The sequence below is a fragment of the Ambystoma mexicanum genome, chromosome 2p (assembly GCF_040938575.1).
Source record: "Ambystoma mexicanum isolate Mex_15411 chromosome 2p, UKY_AmexF1_1, whole genome shotgun sequence".
Classification (NCBI taxonomy): domain Eukaryota; kingdom Metazoa; phylum Chordata; class Amphibia; order Caudata; family Ambystomatidae; genus Ambystoma; species Ambystoma mexicanum.
Window position 1 is genome coordinate 1,391,315,093 of NC_090923.1, and position 23,528 is coordinate 1,391,338,620.

Consider the following 23,528-nt stretch of genomic DNA (forward strand, 5'->3'; position numbering starts at 1 on the left):
AGCAGTTTACGCTGTGGAAATTGGTGTTTTTCACCTCCTACATTGAACACTGTGCCAGAGCACCTAATAAACCCGGAAAGGTGGACTGGACATGTTACAGAATCCTGTTTATGTACCTAGGTAATACTTGCGTTACAGCGAGGCGCAGACCTGTTGCACAACAAACATCTCAGCTGTCGTACTGGTTAAATTAATTGACACAAAGTATTAAGAGTCTTCGAGCCTTGAAAAAGTGTGTGCTGGTGTCAAAAACGTGTATGCTGCTTAAAGCAAATTAACTGGTAAATATTGTGTTGGTAGTCTTAAGCTGATATCATGGGGTTAGTAGACAAAAGTAATGGAAAAGAATGTTGTGATGCCCTTTATTTCATTTTCTATAAAATCTGTTAATTCCCCCTCCTGTTCACCTGAGATTTGGCACCAAAGTAACTTGTGTTTCTTTTGTTACAGGACTATATGACGATCAAAACAACGCTAGACCTTCAAAGATGTACCAACAAAAATGCAATCAAGACGCTGGTGGAGAAACATGGCTTTAGGGTTTGCTCAGAGACTGAGTGCACAATGGAGATTGAAGGTTTGTTTCCAGCACTGATGAAACTTAAAGATGAGCTGCTTTACATACTTAGTGTTGGCTACAAAAGTGACCAACTCCCGCCGAGAGGTGCCAACAGAAACATTACTGCAAACGAGCAAAACTTTGTTGGTTCAGAAATGGCTGTCTGCCCCTGGACACCAAGAGGAACTGAGATGCAACACACGCCCTTAGAGCTGCAAAAATATGCAGACAGATTGCCAAGAGACACTAACAGAAACATGACTGCAAAAGAGCTAAACTTAGTTAGTTCAGAAAAGGCTGTCCGCCCCAGGACACCAAGAGGAACCGAGACGCCGCATATGTCCCTACAGCTGCAGAAATATGCAGGTAGAAAGGATTACGCAATGAAAACTGGAGCAAATGAGCCTCTGATAAATAGTCCACCAGATTGTTCTCCTTTGTCGCATTCCAGTAGCCATCACGGGCCTACATATGTGCCCGCTTATGTTCAAGATCACTCTGTGACTGGCTTTCATGGCAGTATGGCTGACTTTGATGTTGAACCTAAGTCTCTGGTTCAAGAGAGACATTTTGGTCACCATCCCTTGGCCCAAAATCTCAAAGATCAACCTCTCAAAAGGAGTTTGTTTGATGTTTATACCCCATCTTTGCTGGAGCACAGTAAATACCCTTCAAGTGTAAGCCGTTCGATGGATTCATTGGCCAATAGTAGCTTTCCTCAAGCTACTGGACTCTCTGAATGTATTACTGTGGATGGTGACACGCTTAAATACATCCAGTCCTTTAAAAAGAAAGAACTCAATGATATTCTTGAATCTGAATCAGTTCAGATGGACACGGTAGATGGTGGTGAAATCAGCCATGTAACGCTCTCCTCCATTTCTCTTTCAACTTCTGCACGCATGGAGCGCACTTCCAGAAAAGTGTCAGACTTCTTGTCCAATATGCAAATGTTTCTCAGGACTCAAGATATACCACTTTCTGGCATAAGCCCTGAAAAGCAGCACATGATAATTGAAACAAGTCAGAAATTGGCAACACAATATTGCTCTCTGGTCATTCTCTCCAAAGAATTTTTGCGTCTAATTGGACCATCTCGAGATGTTTTCTTATTGAAGCAAAATCTGATAGAACAGTTTGCGCTCAACGATTGGGTTTTTCACAGCGAAAGCCCAAATGAGCATTTAGCCGGATCCAGAGGCAGGCGCGATAGGTCCTGCCCTGCTTCAGAAAGAAAGCCAACAACGGGAAGCTTCAACTATGATGTTGGCGAAACTCACAGTTATCTTGCAGTGCAGACCACAGAAGGACAGGCGAGATCAACAGACAGGGAAGCTGTGAAAAGTGAAAGACCTAGAAGGCCAGCCTCTCTAGGAAGAGCAAAACACAAAGAGATCCTCGGGGCTCCTGCTGCATTACCACAAACCAGTCGGGCGACAGATTTGGCTGATTTTAAGTCTGGTGAAAGAGGCAGAGAACGAAACAGAAATTTCTTTAAGCCTGCATTGAAAGTAATCAATAACTATAAATTGAAACGCAAATAACATTATAAATATATATTGAGAAGCTAAATTAAAAGCTGCACATGCACCAATTAGTTGTGTTCCCTTTCCAACCAACTTGCCATCAGAAAGGCTGACCCTGGAATCAAGAGATTTTTTTTTTTTTTATTCCTGACTTCCTCGGTTTGCTTATCTGCCAAAATTGGTAGCATTTAGAAACGGGCTATCCACCAGTATTGAAGTCTCTCGGGAACAAAGTAGGTCCAAGCCTCCACAGGACTACGTTCTGTTGAAATCACTGAAAGATTGCCCTGATAAAGTTTATGGAGGTTATAGTTTATCTGAACCTAAATGTTACAGCTGTTTCTGGTTATTTTCATGCTTGCTGTGTCCACTCCATGTCTGTAGGCTGGCTTACAGTGTCTCAGTTAACGCCAAGGGGTAGGTTTAATGTGGTTCCGAAGCACCCTTGCTGTGACTATATGTAAGTGCCAAGATTACTTAACGGTAACCACATTATACTGAGTTTTACTCTTCCTCGTCCCAGTTCTTACACCAAGGTGCCCTGCCTCAGTGACGGGTGACCCTTTGTAAATGGGCAAAATAGTTGGAGGCTGGCCTCGGGCCACCTCCTGAAGTTGGGGTATAAGAGGGGCCCAAAGCCCCAACCAGTCATGATAACACCAAAGCGATGCCACCAAACCAATATCTGGGACGAGGAAGAGTAGGAATAAGTGCAATGTGATTATCAATAATGAATCTGAGCATTACCCCTTCTTACCTCTTCATTGTCTCACTTCTTACACTGTGATAGCTCGAAAGCAGTGCACGAGATATTGTTCATACAGAAGATAGACGTCAATGGTAGTGCACACGTGATAAGTTTCATTTGCCTAATTAGGTGAATCATTAACACAAGCAAGAACAGCTGGTTGGATGCCCATGTGTGGTGGACGTACATACATCTTACAATGATTAACGGGAAGGACCATGCGGCTCCCCTTCAAACATTGTTCAAGGGGGCCCTCTGAAGGCAGCCCATCAGGAGGATAGCTCCCTGTTTGAGCGTCCCAGAGCTCTACCTGCGGGAGACTGGCCACTGGCCTGATAGGCCATTGCTATTGTTGACTTGATCCCCCTGCTCTGGGTTCCAGTTGGAGCCTTCATCCCTGCAAGCCTTTGACCAAAAGGTTCTGACCAATCTACTTGCTTCCTTCGGGTGTAGGAGGGCTGCTGGTACTTTTTCAACCCCCAGATGGGTATGACCAGGTCTTTTTGATGGTGGGAGTCAGAGACCACATGCAATGTCAAGATGTCTGGCTCACAACTCTACTGGGGGGTAGGGGGGTTGTACAAGCAGATGCCCAGTTATCCAAGCAATGATCACCCGGGGGAGCCATTTGTAAAAGAGGAGAGGCTTGGGAATTGGCTCCAGGGCTTCAAAAAGATCTGCTGCCAAGGCCTTGACTAGTGGGAGGTCCTGGGTGGGAAAGGGGGTGGAGGCCTGATATGGTATCGGGGGATCTCAAAGCCCTTAAGCTGGCGAGGCCAATTACCCATACTGGAAAGTGAAGCCCAGTGATTTCTGAAGACTTACAAGCTGGCAATTGTGCTCCCAGGGAGGAAAATGCTCCACTGAGAATCCCTGATGCCAGAATTCCAGGATGTTATTGTGTTCGCAGGTGAGGGGATTAAGGAGGGATACACTACACCATTTTGAGAAGGTCTTTGAATGGTGTGCATAAGATGAGTTATCTTGAGACTTGTTTGGTGGCTGCAGATGCCTTGAAGCCAAACCTCAGAGCCATGGCAAAAGATGAAAGCAGTAGAGAGTTGGCTTTGGATGGGATAGCCACCAGAATGATGTGTGGCTCAGCGATAGGAGCAAGCTGCCGGCAGAGAGGTGTTGAAGGAGCAGGTACCAAGGCTTTATTCAGCCACTTGGGTGGTGGGGGGTGGGCTATGAGGGTGTACCAGGGCATATCTGTCTTGGTCTGCAAGAGAGGCCTGTGGATGAAGGTAAAGGGAGAGAATGTGGCTGTTCTGGCCTGGGGCTAAACTGATGAAAGATCATCTGTTCCCATTGCCTCTGCTTCACGAGGGTGGGATAATAACGGGGCAGGAAGAGTCTACTTGAGAGGCAAACCGGTCCATTGAAGAGGTACCCAGCCTGCTGCATACGAAGTGGAATGTCTGCAAGGGCAGAGTATTCCACTGAGGAAAAGAATTTGCGACTGAGGGCCTCCACCCTTGAGTTCAAAATATCCAGGATATGTCCTCTGCTCAGTCCATGATCGGCACAGCCACACTCTTGGGGCGTGGGGCTGGGAGGTTTGGGGGGACGTTTGCAGTTGATTACGATAATTAAGAAGGGATCATACAAACAAGACAGATTTCCGCCTACAGTTTAACGTCAGGGTGAGTATAGCTTCAAGGATCACAGAGCACTCTCTCCAGTTTTAGCATCTTTGTTGAGTCTCAAGCGGTTTTCTCCACTGAACTGAGAGATGCTCCAGGGTGACCTCATAGTCTGTCTAGTTGGTGTCTCTTCTGAAGAAGATTTGAATGGATTGTGTCAGAGGGAAGCCCTCCAAGCTGCGAGTTTACCAGCCACTACCCCATCTTCCTGTGAATGTACGGTCATCAGACACAGAGCTTGTATCAGTTCATGCTGTCTCCCAGTGGTGGGGAAAATTGATTGCCTGGGCGTTAGGTGATGTCTCACCAATAGTAGGACAAACCGTGTAGCTGCTACATGCACATACATGTTCTGATGATCGGGGGCTGACTGTCTCAACTGGTGCTTGTGAGCCTTGGTGGGATAACGGGGGAGGAGAGGAGGCCTGCCCCTTCCAAGTATCGAAGATATCCCCATGAACTCCAGCATTTAATGGGATATTGTTAACATTCGGGAGCCACCACAACCAAAGTAACATGAAACATACTAGGTGGGTGTCTCAGATGGACTTGTCCAAGGAAGGGGCGTGGGTCAGCCAGCCATCAAGGGTGTAAGGCGATGCACATCTGGCAAAGAATCCCTTTATGTTTACAAGGAACTTGGAGAAGATCCTGGGTACTGTCTTAGACTTGGAATTGCGCTCCCTCCCCCCGGGAAATCTCAAGAACCTTCTGTGTGAGGAGTACAGCAGGATGTGAAATGGCATGTCTTCCAGGTAAACTGAAGTCATCAAGTTTACAAAAATGTCGGAGCCCTTCCACTGAGAACTAACATGGCCAAATAACCTGTTCTCTGGGATGGTTCCCACTCAGGAGAGTCTACAACCACGTTTTCGCTCACTGTTAACTTTCACAGAGGAGAAATATTTATTTGCATATCAGTCTAGTTCCACCCACAAGGACAGTTTATGCTTAGCTATATATGCTGTTAAGAGGAACCTTGACCAGTAAGTTGCATGAACCGACAAAGGCAGGCCACTGGGCCACCTCCCCAATGGGTTTTGCAGTGAGTATCTATATATTTTGCGAGAAAAGCGAGCGGAATAAAAAGAATTGTTAAAGGCATACTTACGTAGTAGGTTACCTGCCCTGTTTTGGACAGGAAAAAAACAGGAATGGTTGAGCACTTGGGCCCATCTTATACAACCCTTCTAGTGGGGGCCCCAACGTTGTCCCATTTCTTTTTTTTCTTTTCTGGACCATCTTTGTGGACTGTTTACAATGGGGTGCCTGTCACTGTGTTGGGGAGCCTCATAGGTTAGGGATTGGGACAGGTAAGAGGCATGGTAAGAGGCATGAAAGGGTAATGCCTCTCACTCAGCACTAATGACTTTTGTTCTAGGGGAATACATCAGTTGTACACATTTTATATATTTTTTCTTAATTATGTGTGCATTTTGAAAAGTGCTTGTCGATTCTTGAGAACATGCCTAATTTGTATCTATGGTGAAATGCATAGTTAATCTACAATCACAAAGGGTGAATCTGAAGAAGGTACTTCAATTGTACCAACACCACAATTCTCTGCTGGCTTGTTTAGCTATTACAACATGATAACACTGATTTAAAAAGAGTAATCACAATTTACTTTGCGTGCTAAGAATTCCTTTGCCATTCCTGTGTCACAATAATACATTCAACTTGATAAGTCTATTCATTTAATTACATTGAAGCAATCTTTCAGGTTCAAACATCAAACATGCATTTGACCTCTTCAACATTCACAGTATATGCAGTTTAAAATGAGTGACTGTGCAGGCAGATATACCGGACTTCTTATAATGATAGGCTGTGTCTGTCTGGATTATGCTGGGATACGCAATTTGGTTGTCTCGCGAAAACTGAACAGTAAATGCTACTGTATATTCGTCCTTGGGAAGGATGTGTTGACGTTTTGCTGTAAATACTGGATCTCTTTCACAAAAAGGGCCAACTTTATTCCTGTATACGCTCTTCGTAGATTAAATACTGTGGTAGATTACGTTTGTGGCAACCATGCCGAAATAAAAGACAGGCTTTACTCATGTAAAGATTATAGAAAAGTTTTGTTTTAGTAATATTTCGCTAGTTGTCCAGGTTGGCCTGATCATTCGGTTGAATCTTCACCAGTTCGTTCCATCAAGGTCTCTGATTTTACAGCTGTATGGCGTATGAAACTCTTCAACCTCAGCAAACAGTGTTTCAAGCAAGAAGTAGTTTCTCAATTCATGTGAGGAAAACCTCCACACTCTGTGCACCACCACTGCAGACCAAAGCCTGAATTCTATTTAACATAATATTACCCATTTTGTCCAAAAACGTAGTGATTAACAATATATTTCATTCAGACATTTTTTTTGTTTTTTAGCATAAAAATATTCCATCAGTATGTACACTGATGCACGTTATTCAAGTTGTATTGGGTCTGTAACGACCCAAAAATAGAAGGCAAATCTAAGTGTAAAGAAACTTCTGCTAAATCTAAGGTAGTGCACAAAATAAACGAAAAGAAAATGGCTAATGCGCTTTCACTTCGCATTAAGCTTGGAGAACAAAAATTGTAGCCCATAATGCCAAACATGGGGAGCGGGGAATGCGGGGCTGTCCCGTGCTACCCCTGTTGGGCATTATGGGCTTCGGGGGTTGTGTCGGTGTCCCCCGCTTCCATGACATTGGAAATGGGGGGACAATAAAGAAAAAAAAAAGAAAGGAAAAAAAACGGAAAAAGGGACCCTGCGGTGCCAGCTCCAACCCACGTTAGTGGGAGGGAACTGACGCTGCAGACAAAATGGTGAGTCAGCGGCACACTTCTGTGTGTGCCACCGAAAAGGTAAGTGTGGGGAGGGGTAGGGGGATGCGAGATGCCAGGAAAGTGATCTATGTGATCACTGAGCAGCGCGTGTTTGGAATTCGATATTTTCGGGTTCGCAATTTCGCGCTGCATAATAATCACGTAGATCCAGTTACAACGCTGTATAGCATATTCGTTTTTACCTTGTCATATAATGGTTTAATTGTTTTCACCAGGCGTTTCAAGCCTTGACTTATCTCATCACCGAGTGCCGGAAGACCATGCAAATGGCAGCGGTGCGAGGTGTAAATCAGCATAACATAACATAATATCAAGAATATCAATTATGTGCTATTCTTTAATTTAAAGAAACATTTTTGTAACAGTATCATGTATAGCTAATAAATATTATCATGTATAGGCCAAAAGTATTCGACATGTGAATGTGTTGCTCAGTATAGGCTTAAACCTGTAGGTTTAAACTGTACAACTAGTAACTACCTGTATCATATAATACTACTAGTGAGCTAATAATTCTAAGCAAAAACATACAACTGTGTTGAGGTGTAGGAAATGGTTTCTTATATTTCTTTTTTAAAAGATAACTTCTGGGTGTTTGGCTTGCCTTGCCCTGCCCTTTGCTTCCTATGGATTCCTATATATTCGCGCCTTGAGGCACTTGTGTATAGGCGCATTATAAATGCCATATCATATCATATCATGGCTATTGAATACTTTTTCTGTCCGTTAGTTTTGCGTACAACCTAGATTATGTTACTTCTTGCAGCAAACTACATTGTACACAGACTCTGTGGACAGCAGCAATTGCCCACATGCACTATGTTTCATACCCGAAGCATCAGTGAGCGGGGATAGCTCAGGGGCAATGCGTTTATCTTGGAAGAAAGACAACGCAGTGCAACACAGGTTCGAATCCCGATCCCGCACCTATAAACCACTCTATGGTGTTAAGCGTGTTCTAAAAGAACAAAAAAAGAGCATTAATAAATAATAATCCTTACATAGGGCCTCATCATAAATTGGGAGGAGCAGTAAAAATGCGGCAGTCATGCCATTACTGCCGCATTACCGCTCCGCCCAACTAAGAGTTGGGCGGAAAGTCGCCCAGCTTTGAGCTGGAGGTAAATCTGGCGAGTTTCTGCCCATTTGCAGCGCTATTGCACCACAGTAATAGCGCCCAGCATGTCCCATAGCGTCCTATGTACTCTTGAAAAAAATGGGGACTTAAAGCCTTACCGTAACTCAGGATCCGGCGGTAATAGCGCTGGACCGAGTTGCAGTAACGCTATTTGCGTTGGGTGGTATCATGGCAGATTTATCGTCGTGGTACCGCCCAACTTGTGATGAGGCGCATAGTCTGTTATTAAGTGCAAAGCAAATCATTTCTGAACCAGAACAATATCACGTATAGCGAAGTGCAATTCTCCTGATGTTTAAGGACAGTAAGCAAGACATTATGATTAAAGGAATATCCAAGCTGCAAAAAATTCCCAGAGCTGTTCTTTTGCAGCCGAAATCTAAGAAACCATTACCTAAGCGTGTACGAATGTTCACATTTTCTAAAAAGTGTACATGTATTAAAAGAATAATGTTGAAGCACTGGAAATTATTTGAACATAATGGTCTTCAGCAGTTGTCCTCCAAGCCAAACTTGCGTAAAAGATAGGCTTTAACTTGTTGCAGCAGAATGCCTATACACATTGAACAATAAGTACTCCCACCATAAAAACAGGTACTGTTCTCTGCTGTGCTTGCCAACATTGTAACATTATTAAAGGAAAAATGATCGGACATCCACATTCTGGCACGAAAATGAAATGTAGAAGTTATGCATCGTGCAAGTCAACCAATATTCTATAGCCAATAAAATATCACTTCAGGGTTGTCTACTTGGGTAGGACCTAAGGAGATGCTGAAATACGATGGACAGAGGATTGGTCTAACATTGGACCAGGCAATTTAAAATTCCCAGGAACAAGACATTTTCTAACGTAAAGCCATAGGATTGCCCAGGCATAGTTTGTAATCCTAGAATGAATGCCCAAAGGGAGGTATATTGCAAGGGAGGTATATTGCACTAGAACACCTCCAGCGCGGTTTCCATTATGCACAAATGAACAGATTGAATTAAATCGCTCTACCTATAACGGGTACATTTGTGCAATAGTAGGACATTCCTATCCCATTTGACATTGTATAAAAGATGTCTATAGTTATTTTGTTTTTCAGACCATTTTTTATTGTTGCAATTTTCTTTTATTGATTGTTTGATGTGTTCTGTATGAATATTTGGGTTGGACAAAATGATTTTGTTTAATTGTAGAGCGACATAAATATAGTGTAAATCGAACATTGTGTGCCTCAAATGACAGCTAATGCATTTCTGTTAAACTACAGAAAGGTGTCTGATGGAACTCATAATTAAATCTGTTTTGCTTTAAAGAGTTTCTGCAATTCTTACTTCCACTATCAAGAATGGTGGGCTATGGCCTCATGTCTTGGCTCCCCCGCCCCCACTCTGGCTTTCACACTATTCAATGTTGGATAAGACGGATCTGTGAGTAAAGTGAGTAAAGGTATATTTTGTGTTTGAAACTGTGACAGATTGCCATCTGTGAGGGAGTGAAACCCAAGTTTTAAATTTGCATTAATATAAAATGATGTGGGTAATAATGTTCCTGACAAGGAGGTCTCCTAATTAGACCATGCCAATGTGCCTTTGCTAAGATAATCTACAGGCACCCTCGGCCCTAGCCCTTTAGTGGAACAGTATGGGTTCAAAGCTCACATGCATTTCTGACAAGTGCTAGAATACAAAGTTCCTGCAGGCAGAGGTCACCTTTTTTAGTCTTCGGCACCTCTGTTTCGAACCTTAATAATTGTATGCCCTAGTCAGTATAGTGGCACATAAATCTGTTAATATAAGCCATGAATATAAGCCATGTCTAGTTGTGGCATTGTGACTGCTGAAAGCACATAATTATACAGCTATAGCAATTTGATATCAAACTAGTGCCACCGCTCTGAGCAGGGCCCAGATACGACAGGACTGATGTGTGGTTTCTGGTCTGATTATCTGAGTCCAAAGCAGCCATGTGAAACAATGGGCAGGATGCTGCCTTCAGGGCACAAGAACGCTCCACAAGAGATCTTCTGGGAACCAGTGCATCAAAGGTAGCACTGATATCACATTTACACCAATGTACTGGCCACTGGAGTCCTTTTAAAGTCAGCAGGCATGGCAAGGTGTGGAATTAGAGTAGCCAGAAGGGAGAGGTAGGCAGAGAGAAGGGTTTTACCATCTTGGTTTCTGTTAAAGATTACTACTGCTTCGTGTCCCCACCCACATTTCCAGCCAAGGAGAGCTTTGCCCCTAACCATCCACAGAGAACAGTGGTGGTGGTGGTGGTTGCCCTTCTGTTGGACCAAGGTGCTTCTGCTGGCTGTGCAATGGAACCTGTGTCTTGCTCACTTGAGGTGAAGGTCTTCCTGTAGGTACAAGGTAATTTCCTGGAGTAGAGAAGTGCAGAACTATGAACTCGCCTTGTCGCTGGAGACCCAGACGTGGGCTTGCCAGCCGCCCAGAAGTAAAAAACCCAGCTCTGTGCCCTGATTACCACATTGAATCTCTTGTGAGCCACACTGACTTGGACATAGCCTGCCTGTTCCAAGCTTCTTTTTGCCCTGTCCCATTGCATCTTGGACCGTACTGCGTGTGGGTTTCAGTCGACCATCTCACCAACTCGATGCAAAATCACTGCCTCAGGAAGCTCCTAGTAGCCTGGACCAATACTATTGACCCCCCAAAATGAGAAACCCAATGTACTTTTTTATTTATGTATTGTGAAATACAGTTTAATATTAAACCTTTCACACAAAATGCAAAAATAGAATTAAAATTATAAAAATTAATTATATTAAAATCACAGAATTACATTAAGAAAATCCAATAGAGCAATTGATAACGAAATCACATTGGCATTCAATATACAAATCCGGAACTAGACAGATGAACTAGTATCAGGAGTGTGTACAAATCTGCTAAACTTTTCTAGGCGATATGCAGCTAAACCAGGGCATTCAGTACATAAATGTTTGTGTTTCCACTTTCACATTACAATACCGACACAATCTCATATCCTTTACAATATTCGCTATGGCTCCTATTGCATCCCTTGTTAAATACAAATTGAATTTAAGTCTCAGAAGAGAGGTCCTGAACTCACCCGAGGAATGTTTTGTGAGGCAAGGTGAAAGTACATTAAAAGATTTTATCGGCCAGCTAAAATAATCATTAAAACATCTATAATTTGATAGAATTTTCCTATTTAAAATCCAGTCATTCCTGAACCATTTTTGTTTTGTTTTCCTCGGAGCGGTACATAATGAATTCACCCTAGAATCAATATTCATTAAAAGCTCATCACAATTTTCTTTCCAGGCCGTCAGTGTCCTGCTTGTATTATTTTCTAGTTCTGCCTGTAAATTAATAAACAAAGAAGCCTGCGGAGGAGACAAATTGGGTCCATAAACCTGTAAATCCTTCCAGTCCACTCGGGCTTGGAGAGAGACCATGCCCATCTCAAGTCTTATTCCAGCCATAGGGACTGACATTGGTAAAGAGAGCACTTTCTGCCAAAGGAGAGCTTCCAATTTAGACAATTTCCTTTATCTAATGTTTCTGACCCAAAGATTAGGTGCAGCACCAGTTTTTGGAAATAAAATCTAAGAGCAGGTAAAATAGTAAAACGATCCAATTGGCTCAGTTGTCTAGCTGCTACTAGAAATGATTCTCAAAGTTTTATACAATGTGTTTTCCTCTTGCATATATATATATATATAGCTCCCCAAGTATTTACAACGTTTAACCACTTCAAAGTCATGGACCCCTGACATTTTTCCTTTTAGCATTTTCTTCATTTATGATATGATGTGGCATGTATAACGCGCCTGTACACAAGTGTTTCTAGGCGCGACAAGACAAGGAGGGGGAAACAAGAGAGGACAAAATAACGATCTTACTAGACCTTGTGTCATTCATATGGCGCAAGTGCGGGGAAGGGGATAAGTGCCATGGCGGATGTGAAGGGGGAAATGCAGTTAACTCACAAGTGCAGCCAGCAGGTGGCTCATAAGTGCAGAGAGAAGGGACTGTATGGTTGCAGATATAGACCAATAAGTGCTGGGGAGCCCGGAGGCAGTGCGAGGGCAACTGGACATGCAGGAGCCTGGGCCCGAGTTCAGAGGGTGACAAGTGCGCAGAGCAGTCAGATGCAGTCCTAATTTAGCAGTCAGGTGCAGTCCTAATTTAGTATTAGGATTTTTGATTTAACAATATTCAAATGCAGGTTCAAGCCCAACAAATATGTGTTCAACATTGCAAAGATTTTTGTAACCCTACCGGTGTCGTGTCACAAATGATCATGTCCTCTGCATAATTTAGATATTGGATCTTGGTATGACCAATACTTGGGGGATTATCCTGCACCTTCTCCAGACTCATTGGCCCATTTCACAAATATACACACTAAATAAAAAAGGTGCAAGGACGCACCCTAGGCGTACTCCGCAGTTTGAATTCCACTTAGTGCAGCCCCCCTGCCTGTTCAATCTAATCTTGTATCTTAATGCCGAAAAATGTAAATGCTGACCAGTGCAGGCGGGCAACCATAGGACAGCATTTTCTTCCAATGTTTGTCCCGATTTACACAATCAAAGGGTTTTAATATATCGAGAAAGGCTAGGTAAGTCAATATTCCCACATACCTCAAGTGCTTATCTAGCAGAGCAACTATAAAATTATTTAGGGCCATCTCCACGCCTTTCTTAAAACCAGACTGGTGTTCATCAAGGCAACCAGAATTGCATGCCCAACACTCTTATTCGCGTAAAATCATGTTTGCAAAAATCTTTTTTGACAAATCCAACAAGGAATTTGGCCTAGAGTTGGATGGCCGAGATCGAGTTCTCCCCTACAACCCCCCATTCCCCCAGACACCCAAAATCAAAACCAGAACCGCTGCTTCCCAAGAACTCGGAATGACACGGGTCATTCAAATGTTATCAAATGAAACTAACAATATTTCGGATCACAAACTGACATCAGATTTCAAAGTCAAATTAGGCATCCCTTTTGGGCCAGGTACATTAGATTGTTTGCTTCTTCTTATCCAGGCAGAGATTTGATCTATATCTAATTGTGTTTCCTCCTTCCAATTCTTACCATTCTGTACTACTACCACCTCCACCTCCGTCATTACATACAGATTGGTGAACTGTTCTATCCATAACTCTTAACTCAGAGTCTGCACTTGGAAGTGAAAGAGGACGTACTCAATTGGCAAAAAGATTTCACATCTTTCCGCAAAACACATTCCAACATCATCTCAGCGTCTCTTGTGGCCATCATAAACCTTTGGCCCCTTCGCCAATTTCTGTAATTAGATTTCAATGTAAAGCCTGAGGCCAACCTGGGATGCCAAATCAGTGCCAAATCTTGTGGCCTAACTGCCACATATACGTTACCCAAAGGTCTTTTTACAGTTGTGGCTAAAGGAATATTGTACTCAAGCATGCAATGATCACTAAGATCTGTAGGCCGAATGGCCATGTCACCCCACCTTGAGAAACAAAAATGTAATAGGGAGCAGGCCTGCCCCATTCATTTTGCCTAGTAAAACCTGGCGGGTTATCCCCTTGTGTATTACCATTTAGTGGGGCAAGATCCCAGGCCTCAAGACCATGACTTATTTGAAGACCTCTCTCTCGTGCCTGAACAGAGACTGTCGACCCAGCCATCAAAACATACAAAGACTGGTCTAGACATTCTGAATTCAAATCCCCTGCAATAATACTACTTGCCCCATCTTCAGGGCTTTCGGCAAGTAACCGGTCCGAAATATTTGTCAGAAATTAATTTAGCTCAGCATTCTCTGTATTAAAATAAATAGTGAATAATAAACATTTTTGCACCACATCTAAAATAGGGTCCCTCCATTCCAATCTAACAAGCAGTATATCATTTCTTACAGTTTCAATCTGGTAAACGGAAAGTCCTAAGCCCCCTCTTACAGCAGTCAACAAGCCTCCAAACCGTCTGCCCTTTTCCCCCCTATTTTCCCTAATATTAGATACATTAAGCCCTTCAATAGTGGGGTCATCAAGCATCCAGGTTTCTTGGAGGAAAGGGACAGTGTAGTTCTCAAATTGTGCCTGTTGATTCATTAGGTGATTGAAGCCTCAGGTATTCCAGGACAGCAGAATATACCGGGGGCCTCATTCACACATTCCTTCGCCCCTTAACTCTCCATGTAATGTGTTAATAATAATTGGCGAGTCATACTTGACTGATCTTGTGTGTACTTTTGAGACACCACCTGTCACGCTCACCTGATTCCCACGGAGGCGCTTGTCTGGCTTCGAGTGCTGATGCTTCTTCAATGGTGAAGCGCAGGACTCTGAAGATGGACAGGAAGGGCCCCTCTACTCTGGCTTTTCTGGCTCGCAGGAATATTCCCCTGTGCGTGAAAAGGGAGTATTACCTACTGACGGAATAATGTTCAAGCCTCCCACTCCCTTCCAACCCTCCACGATACCCTTCCACGATTCACCGTGAAGTCTCACCTTAGGGTCTGGAAGGATGAGTTCTCCATCCTGCTTCTGATGCAGGGGCGCGTTGAAACCCAGTTACTTCACTGGATTGAGGTTTGATGGGAGTTCAAAATAAGCTTGAGTATTCAGGTGAGGCGCTGTAAGAGTTCTGTTGCAAGTTCAAAAGTTCAAGCTTAATAATAATGTTCATTGTCTTATTGCAGCAAGCGCTAATGCCTTTTTCCCCTTAGGGGCCGGGGTTCGGAATGCCGGAGATATGGCGCCGACCCGAAGTGAAACGTGCAGTTCCCCAGTAAATGACAGGTAAGTTCTGGATGAGCGTTCAGGTAATGTCTTTGCATTCGCTCATTCAATGTCTTTGTCTTTTTTCCCCATAGGGGCCGGGGTCCGGAATGCCAGGAAGCGGCAGGACCCGAAATGAAATGGGAATGACCCAACAGGTAAGTCTTAGAAGGAAACTGAGCTTTTCCTATTTCCCTTCCTTCTCTCACCTTGTTTTCTTGTCTTTTCTCTCTAGGCTCTGGGAAGTGGGTGCGGATCCGGATGATCGCTGCTGAAGAGGGAGGCGCCCAGGAAAGGTGAGTGAAATGCAGCGCTGCAGCGATCGAAGCGAAATGCTTTTAAAATGATGTCTTCCCTTTCAGGATCGTCGGTGTGATGTCTCCGTGATGCAGCTTTAGCAGGTAAGGTCTTCTTTCTCACCAATTCTCTCTTATCTCCCCTTGCAGGCGACCCAGGATGCTGACAGGCGTGGCTGAAGTCCAGATGCAGGAGCTGACACGGTGAGCGTCCAGCTGCGAGGAGCAGAACAACGCGAAGCGTGAGTTGCTGATCGGGCATGGTTTAAATAGCTTTGGAAGAAGTTCCAGGTATGTATCCTTCCACCGATCAGGTATGTATCCTTCCCCGACCACACCCAGGTGGAAAGTAGTCCCACAGGTAAAGTAGTTCCATTCAGGCCTCAAGAGGGCCTGGATGTAGCAGCATGGTCTGCCTCAGGTAAGTGCACATTAAAACACTTGTACACATGTCTAGCTTTATGAGCCTGGCGCCTAAGGCGCCAGGACAGGGGTTCAACATGAGCCTGGCACCTAAGGCGCCAGGACTGTGTCCAAAGGGCCCCAGCTTGGGCCCGCTGGCACTTCCCTGGGGGGAATGATGCCTGCCTCTGGGGTTGCTGGGTTGGACCTGGCTCCTTGGAGGTAGGCATCATGACAGTACCCCCCCTCAAGGCCCCTCCCAAGGTTGTTCCCTCCGGGGGTTTTGGCTTGTTCGGAAATCTCCGGTGGAACCTTTGTATTAATCGAGGTGCGTGAACATGGTTACTAGGCTCCCACGATCTCTCCTGAGGTCCATATCCCTTCCAGTCAACAAGATAGAAGAGTTTTGACTTTAACACCTTGGAGTCTAAAATGTCTTTAACTTCGAATTCTAATTCCCCTGCAATTTGAACTGGGTCTGGAGGCTTGGACAATCGGGTCCCTGGTTGTACTGGCTTCAAAAGTGATGCATGAAAAACTGGATGAATACGCGTGTTAGACGGTAAATCCAGTTTAAAGGCCACGGGATTGATTATAGCCTTGATGGGATAAGGTCCTATGAATCTGGGATTGAAGGTTCGCGGGCCCTTGAGGGGTAAATATTTCGTTGCTAACCATACCTGGTCTCCTACTTGGTAAGGAGGAGTTTTACTTCGGTGCAAATCAGCGTTTTCTTTATACTTTTTCTTGGCTTGCTGTAAATGAGTTGCAGATTCTTTGAAGGCTCGTGTTATTGTGGAATGCAGATGATTTACTGCGGGCATTTCCAGGGTCAGAGGTGGATCTAGGTCAGAGGTCCGAGGATGGTGACCATACTGTCAAGACTTGATGGTCGTGTAGCCGATGGAACCTCTGTCCCCAAGTACCACTCGGGCAGATAAGGAAGTTACTGCACCGAGCGATCTTTGAGGCCACAGGTGGTGATCTTCGTCAGTCGCAACAAGGAATGCCTGTAGATGCCGGAAGGTGCCCCTGATGACCGCTGTAAGGAAAACACGTGATTAGGTCAAAACAAATAACCCCCAGTTTACAGGTGACTATAAGAAATCTGGAACAAGGCTTACCCTGCGAAGTTGGTCAGGACTTAATAAAGGAAATGTGTCAGAAGCAGCCAGCAAGGATGACGGGATGAATTAAATCACCACCTGACGTGGAAGCCAGGAACGTAGATCAATCAAAGTGGTCCAAGAACATAGTTCATGACAAGGGATAATCCGATAGCAATCCAGGGACAGAAAAATGGTCAAATCCAGTAGAGACAAAGTTCCGAAACAAAGCCAAATCAGAGTCCAAAGTTCAATCCGAGGTCCAGTAGCACACTTGGTTCAAAATCCGTAGTACGCCCAACAGGATCAGCTGTGAAGCGTCGAAGGCAGTCAGCGCGTCCCTTTTAAACGCTGACTGGTGATCACATGACTCCGTCAACCGTCACGTGATCGAGCGTGTTGAGGAGGAGCTTTTAGTTGCCGGCAACGGATACGCTGTAGAATGCTCGTAGCGCGTCTCCATGGCAACTGCCATCGATTGAATGGAAAGCAGTGTTGTGATGGCAAAACTCTGCGTCGTTGACCTTGTCCCAATCCTTGCTGGCAAGTCTTCAGAGGAGAGTGTGTTTTGTGAGGTGTGTTCAAAATACATCGGGGCGTGACACATACAAAGTATAAAAAGGAGTTTGTCCGGTTCCAGAATGCACTGAATTGTTGTATGCATATTCTGCGATCCAAAGGATGTCTTTCCAATTTAACTCGGATTGGTGTAACATGCACCGAATATATTGCTCGCGAGTCTGATTGGTTCTCTCGGTTTGTCCGTCGGTCTGGGGGTGGTGGATAACCGCACATCTATTTGTTCTAGTTGGCAACACTTCTTCCAAAAATGGGAGATAAATTGACTTCCACGATCCGAGACTAATATGGAAGGGAAACCATGTATGCGAATTATATTCTCCAGAAACTCCTTGGCCAAGGTGGAAGCTGAAGGCAAACCTTTTAAAGGGATAAAGTGGGCCATCTTGGAGAATAGATCCACAATTACAAGGATAGTGTTGTAACCAGCACAAGGAGGCAGGTCAGTTATAAAGTCCATTGACAAGGTGTGCCATGGTGCCGGTGGAATATCCAAGGGTTGAAGTAGGCCGGCTGGCCTTTTCTTTTGACCCTTGTTTTGGGCGCAAATTCCGCAAGACAATACAAAAGACTTTGTCTTTTCTCCAAGAAGGCCACCAGAAGTGGCGTTTGATTTTTTCCTCCGTTTTAGCGATACCAGGGTGTCCTTCCATCAATGATTCATGATGATGGGCAACAACAAGTTCTTGCAATTTTTTACTTGGCAGAAACAACCGCTCCTGGAAGTAGGGTAAATCATCCTTAACGGTGTAATGAGGACCCTTTTGACTCCATTCCAGTAAGGCTGAAGAGTCTAGAAGTTGTTTTACTTGCGTTTGGATGTCCTCAATAGTTTGCAATGAAGTTAGGCCTAAGATTCTTTGTTCAGGTATGATTGGCACAGGTTCTAGACTCGAATTGGGTTCTTCCATGCCAATCCGGGATAAGGCCTTTACCATTCTTACAGCCAGGGCGATAGGTAATTACAAAATCAAATTCCGCAAAGAATAGAGCCCATCGGAGTTGTCGTGAAGATTGAACTTTAGCCGTCTTTAAATACTGTAAATTTCTGTGGTCAGTAATTACGGTGATGGTGTGTCTTGCCCCGAGAAGGTAGTGACGCCAAGCCTTGAAAGCAGATTTTATAGCCAGTAACTCCTTGTCGGTAATTGCGTAGTTGATTTCAGGAGGAGAAAATTTCCTGGACCAAAAGGCCACAGGGTGTAGTTGGTTAGTTTCTGGGTCTCTTTGCGACAGGACAGCTCCCATGGCCGAACTGGATGCGTCGGTTTCCACAATGTAAGGGAGATCTGGGTGTGGGTGCTTCAATACAGGTGCAGAGGTGAATTTGGTTTTCAGGTCCTGAAAGGCTTGTTCGGCCTCAAGAGTCCATTCAAAGCGTTTGTTTTTCTTTAGGAGAGCTGTGATGGGTTGGACTGTTCGGGAAAATTCCGGGATGAATCTTCGATAGAAATTGGCAAAGCCGAGCATGCTCTGAACTCTTCACCGAGCTAGGAGATGGCCACTTGAGGATGGCGTCCACCTTTCGCGAGTCCATTCGGACTCCTTGAGGTGTCACGATGAATCCGAGAAACTCAACTTCTGTGGTATGAAAAACGCATTTTTCGAGCTTTGCAAATAGTCTTTGCTGGCGCAATTTCTCAAGAACTGCCCTAACATGTTTTCTGTGATCGGATTCTGAAGAAGAGTACACCAGGATGTTGTCAATGTAAACAATGACACAGACATCGATAAGTTCCCGAAGAACATCATTCATAAAGTACTGAAAGGCGGCAGGTGCATTGCACAACCCGAAGGGCATCACCTGATATTCGAAGAGCCCAAATTTGGTGCGGAATGCAGTCTTCCATTCGTCGCCTTCTTTTATACGCACCAGGTGATAAGCTCCTCGGAGATCTAACTTGCAGGGTAATTCATAGAATTTCGCAGAAAAGTGTCGCAAGTGGCTGGCGCAGAGTGTCCGCGTGCGATTGTCTGCGCCAGGCACGTGCGCTAAAACCGATTTCCGCGCACAGCGTATTCATGGATTTTAGGCTCCCAAACCAGCCGTGGCGCAGAGTATCGCAGCGACCCTGCAGCAGCGCCAGTAACGCCCCCAAGAACGCCCTCGCGCAAGGAAAAGCCATCAAAATCGCTAAATCATCGCAAAGGGCTGCGCTAACCCTGGACCAGTTTACAGGGCTGCCAAACAAGGAACGCAAAGCGGGTAACGTGCATATCAGGGGTACGCGTGAAGTTATACACGCGATTAGCCAGGCTGCCAGGGTACGTGTATTTCAGGGGTGCGCGGGAAGTTCAACACGCGATAGTCCAGGGAACGTGTATTACAGGGGTACGCGGGAAGTTCAACACGCGATTGTCCAGGGAACGTGTATTACAGGGGTACGCGGTAAGTTCAACACGCGATTGTCCAGGGAACGTCTATTACAGGGGTACGCGGGAAGTCTTACATGCGATTAGCCAGGGTACGTGTATTACAGGGGTACGTGGGAATTATCACACGCGATTTGGCTGGGTACGTGTATTACAGGGGTACGCGGTAAGTTCAACACGCGATTGTCCAGGGAACGTCTATTACAGGGGTACGCGGGAAGTCTTACATGCGATTAGCCAGGGCACGTGTAATACAGGGGTACGCGTGAAGTTATACACGCGATTAGCCAGGGTACGTGTATTACAGGGGTACGTGGGAATTATCACACGCGATTTGGCTTGGTACGTGTATTACAGGGGTGCGTGGTAATGATCAGACGCGATTTGGCTTGGTACGGGTATTACACGGGTTCCTTGGGAAGTTCTACACGCGATTGGCCAGGGTACGTGTATTACAGGGGTACGTGGGAATTATCACACGCGATTTGGCTGGGTACGTGTATTACAGGGGTACACGGGAAGTTCTACACGGGATTCGGCTGGGTACGTGTATTACAGGGGTGCGCGGGAATTCTCACATGCGATTTGGCCAGGTACGTGTATAACAGGGGTGTGCGGGAATTATCACACGCAATTAGGCTGGGTGGGTCCTCACAGGTGTTCCCTGTACACCCTCCACGGCCCCAGCAGGCAGCCCACAAAACAGGGGACTACCCTGCACACCTGCTCATGTCCCCCTGCACCCCCAGCCCCCAGCACTGCAGGGTCACCCTCCACCAGGCCCCCACTCATGTCTCCCACCACCCCCACCCCCCAGCAGTGCAGGTTCAACCACCACCAGGCCCCCACTCATGTCCCCCTGCACCCCCACCCCCCAGCAGTGCAGGGGCACCCTCCACCAGGCCCCCACTCATGTCCCCCTGCACCCCCACCCCCCAGCAGTGCAGGGTCAGCCTCCACCAGGCCCCCACTCATGTCTCCCACCACCCCCACCCCCCAGCAGTGCAGGGTCACCCTCCACCAGGCCCCCACTCATGTCTCCCACCACCCCCACCCCCCTGCCACCATGGGCAGCCCCCACCAGGCCCCCACTCATGTCTCCCACCACCCCCACCCCCCAGCAGTGCAGGGGCACCCTCCACCAGGCCCCCACTCATGTCTCCCACCACCCCCACCCCCCAGCAGTGCAGGGGCACCCTCCACCAGGCCCCCACTCATGTCTCCCACCACCCCACCCCCCTGCCACCATGGGCAGCCCCCACCAGGCCCCCACTCATGTCTCCCACCACCCCCACCCCCCAGCAGTGCAGGGTCAACCACCACCAGGCCCCCACTCATGTCCCCCTGCACCCCCACCCCCCAGCAGTGCAGGGGCACCCTCCACCAGGCCCCCACTCATGTCCCCCTGCACCCCCACCCCCCAGCAGTGCAGGGTCACCCTCCACCAGGCCCCCACTCATGTCTCCCACCACCCCCACCCCCCTGCCACCATGGGCAGCCCCCACCAGGCCCCCACTCATGTCTCCCACCACCCCCACCCCCCAGCAGTGCAGGGGCACCCTCCACCAGGCCCCCACTCATGTCTCCCACCACCCCCACCCCCCAGCAGTGCAGGGGCACCCTCCACCAGGCCCCCACTCATGTCTCCCACCACCCCCACCCCCCTGCCACCATGGGCAGCCCCCACCAGGCCCCCACTCATGTCTCCCACCACCCCCACCCCCCAGCAGTGCAGGTTCAACCACCACCAGGCCCCCACTCATGTCCCCCTGCACCCCCACCCCCCAGCAGTGCAGGGGCACCCTCCACCAGGCCCCCACTCATGTCCCCCTGCACCCCCACCCCCCAGCAGTGCAGGGTCACCCTCCACCAGGCCCCCACTCATGTCTCCCACCACCCCCACCCCCCAGCAGTGCAGGGTCACCCTCCACCAGGCCCCCACTCATGTCTCCCACCACCCCCACCCCCCTGCCACCATGGGCAGCCCCCACCAGGCCCCCACTCATGTCTCCCACCACCCCCACCCCCCAGCAGTGCAGGGTCACCCTCCACCAGGCCCCCACTCATGTCTCCCACCACCCCCACCCCCCAGCAGTGCAGGGGCACCCTCCACCAGGCCCCCACTCATGTCTCCCACCACCCCCACCCCCCTGCCACCATGGGCAGCCCCCACCAGGCCCCCACTCATGTCTCCCACCACCCCCACCCCCCAGCAGTGCAGGGTCAACCACCACCAGGCCCCCACTCATGTCCCCCTGCACCCCCACCCCCCAGCAGTGCAGGGGCACCCTCCACCAGGCCCCCACTCATGTCCCCCTGCACCCCCACCCCCCAGCAGTGCAGGGTCACCCTCCACCAGGCCCCCACTCATGTCTCCCACCACCCCCACCCCCCTGCCACCATGGGCAGCCCCCACCAGGCCCCCACTCATGTCTCCCACCACCCCCACCCCCCAGCAGTGCAGGGGCACCCTCCACCAGGCCCCCACTCATGTCTCCCACCACCCCCACCCACCAGCAGTGCAGGGGCACCCTCCACCAGGCCCCCACTCATGTCTCCCACCACCCCCACCCCCCTGCCACCATGGGCAGCCCCCACCAGGCCCCCACTCATGTCTCCCACCACCCCCACCCCCCAGCAGTGCAGGGTCAACCACCACCAGGCCCCCACTCATGTCCCCCTGCACCCCCACCCCCCAGCAGTGCAGGGGCACCCTCCACCAGGCCCCCACTCATGTCCCCCTGCACCCCCACCCCCCAGCAGTGCAGGGTCACCCTCCACCAGGCGCCCACTCATGTCTCCCACCACCCCCACCCCCCTGCCACCATGGGCAGCCCCCACCAGGCCCCCACTCATGTCTCCCACCACCCCCACCCCCCAGCAGTGCAGGGGCACCCTCCACCAGGCCCCCACTCATGTCTCCCACCACCCCCACCCCCCAGCAGTGCAGGGGCACCCTCCACCAGGCCCCCACTCATGTCTCCCACCACCCCCACCCCCCAGCAGTGCAGGGGCACCCTCCACCAGGCCCCCACTCATGTCTCCCACCACCCCCACCCCCCAGCAGTGCAGGGGCACCCTCCACCAGGCCCCCACTCATGTCTCCCACCACCCCCACCCCCCAGCAGTGCAGGGTCACCCTCCACCAGGCCCCCACTCATGTCTCCCACCACCCCCACCCCCCAGCAGTGCAGGGTCACCCTCCACCAGGCCCCCACTCATGTCTCCCACCGCCCCACCCCCCAGCAGTGCAGGGTCACCCTCCACCAGGCCCCCACTCATGTCTCCCACCACCCCCACCCCCCTGCCACCATGGGCAGCCCCCACCAGGCCCCCACTCATGTCTCCCACCACCCCCACCCCCCAGCAGTGCAGGGGCACCCTCCACCAGGCCCCCACTCATGTCTCCCACCCCCCAGCAGTGCAGGGGCACCCTCCACCAGGCCCCCACTCATGTCTCCCACCACCCCCACCCCCCAGCAGTGCAGGGTCACCCTCCACCAGGCCCCCACTCATGTCTCTCACCACCCCCACCCCCCAGCAGTGCAGGGTCACCCTCCACCAGGCCCC

General features: G+C 48.1%; 1 protein-coding gene across 3 annotated transcripts in view; it reads left to right on the forward strand.

The window, feature by feature from the left end:
- The window catches only part of LOC138567536 (uncharacterized), a 364,380-nt gene extending 354,629 nt beyond the window's left edge, over positions 1-9,751 (forward strand). For all 3 annotated transcript variants that reach the window (XM_069645821.1, XM_069645823.1, XM_069645822.1), the window contains one exon: positions 451-9,751. In XM_069645821.1, coding sequence (XP_069501922.1) covers positions 451-2,103 — 1,653 coding nt within the window. In that variant the 3' untranslated portion in view covers positions 2,104-9,751. The remainder of the gene's footprint in view (positions 1-450) is intronic.
- The last annotated feature ends 13,777 nt before the right edge of the window (positions 9,752-23,528 follow it).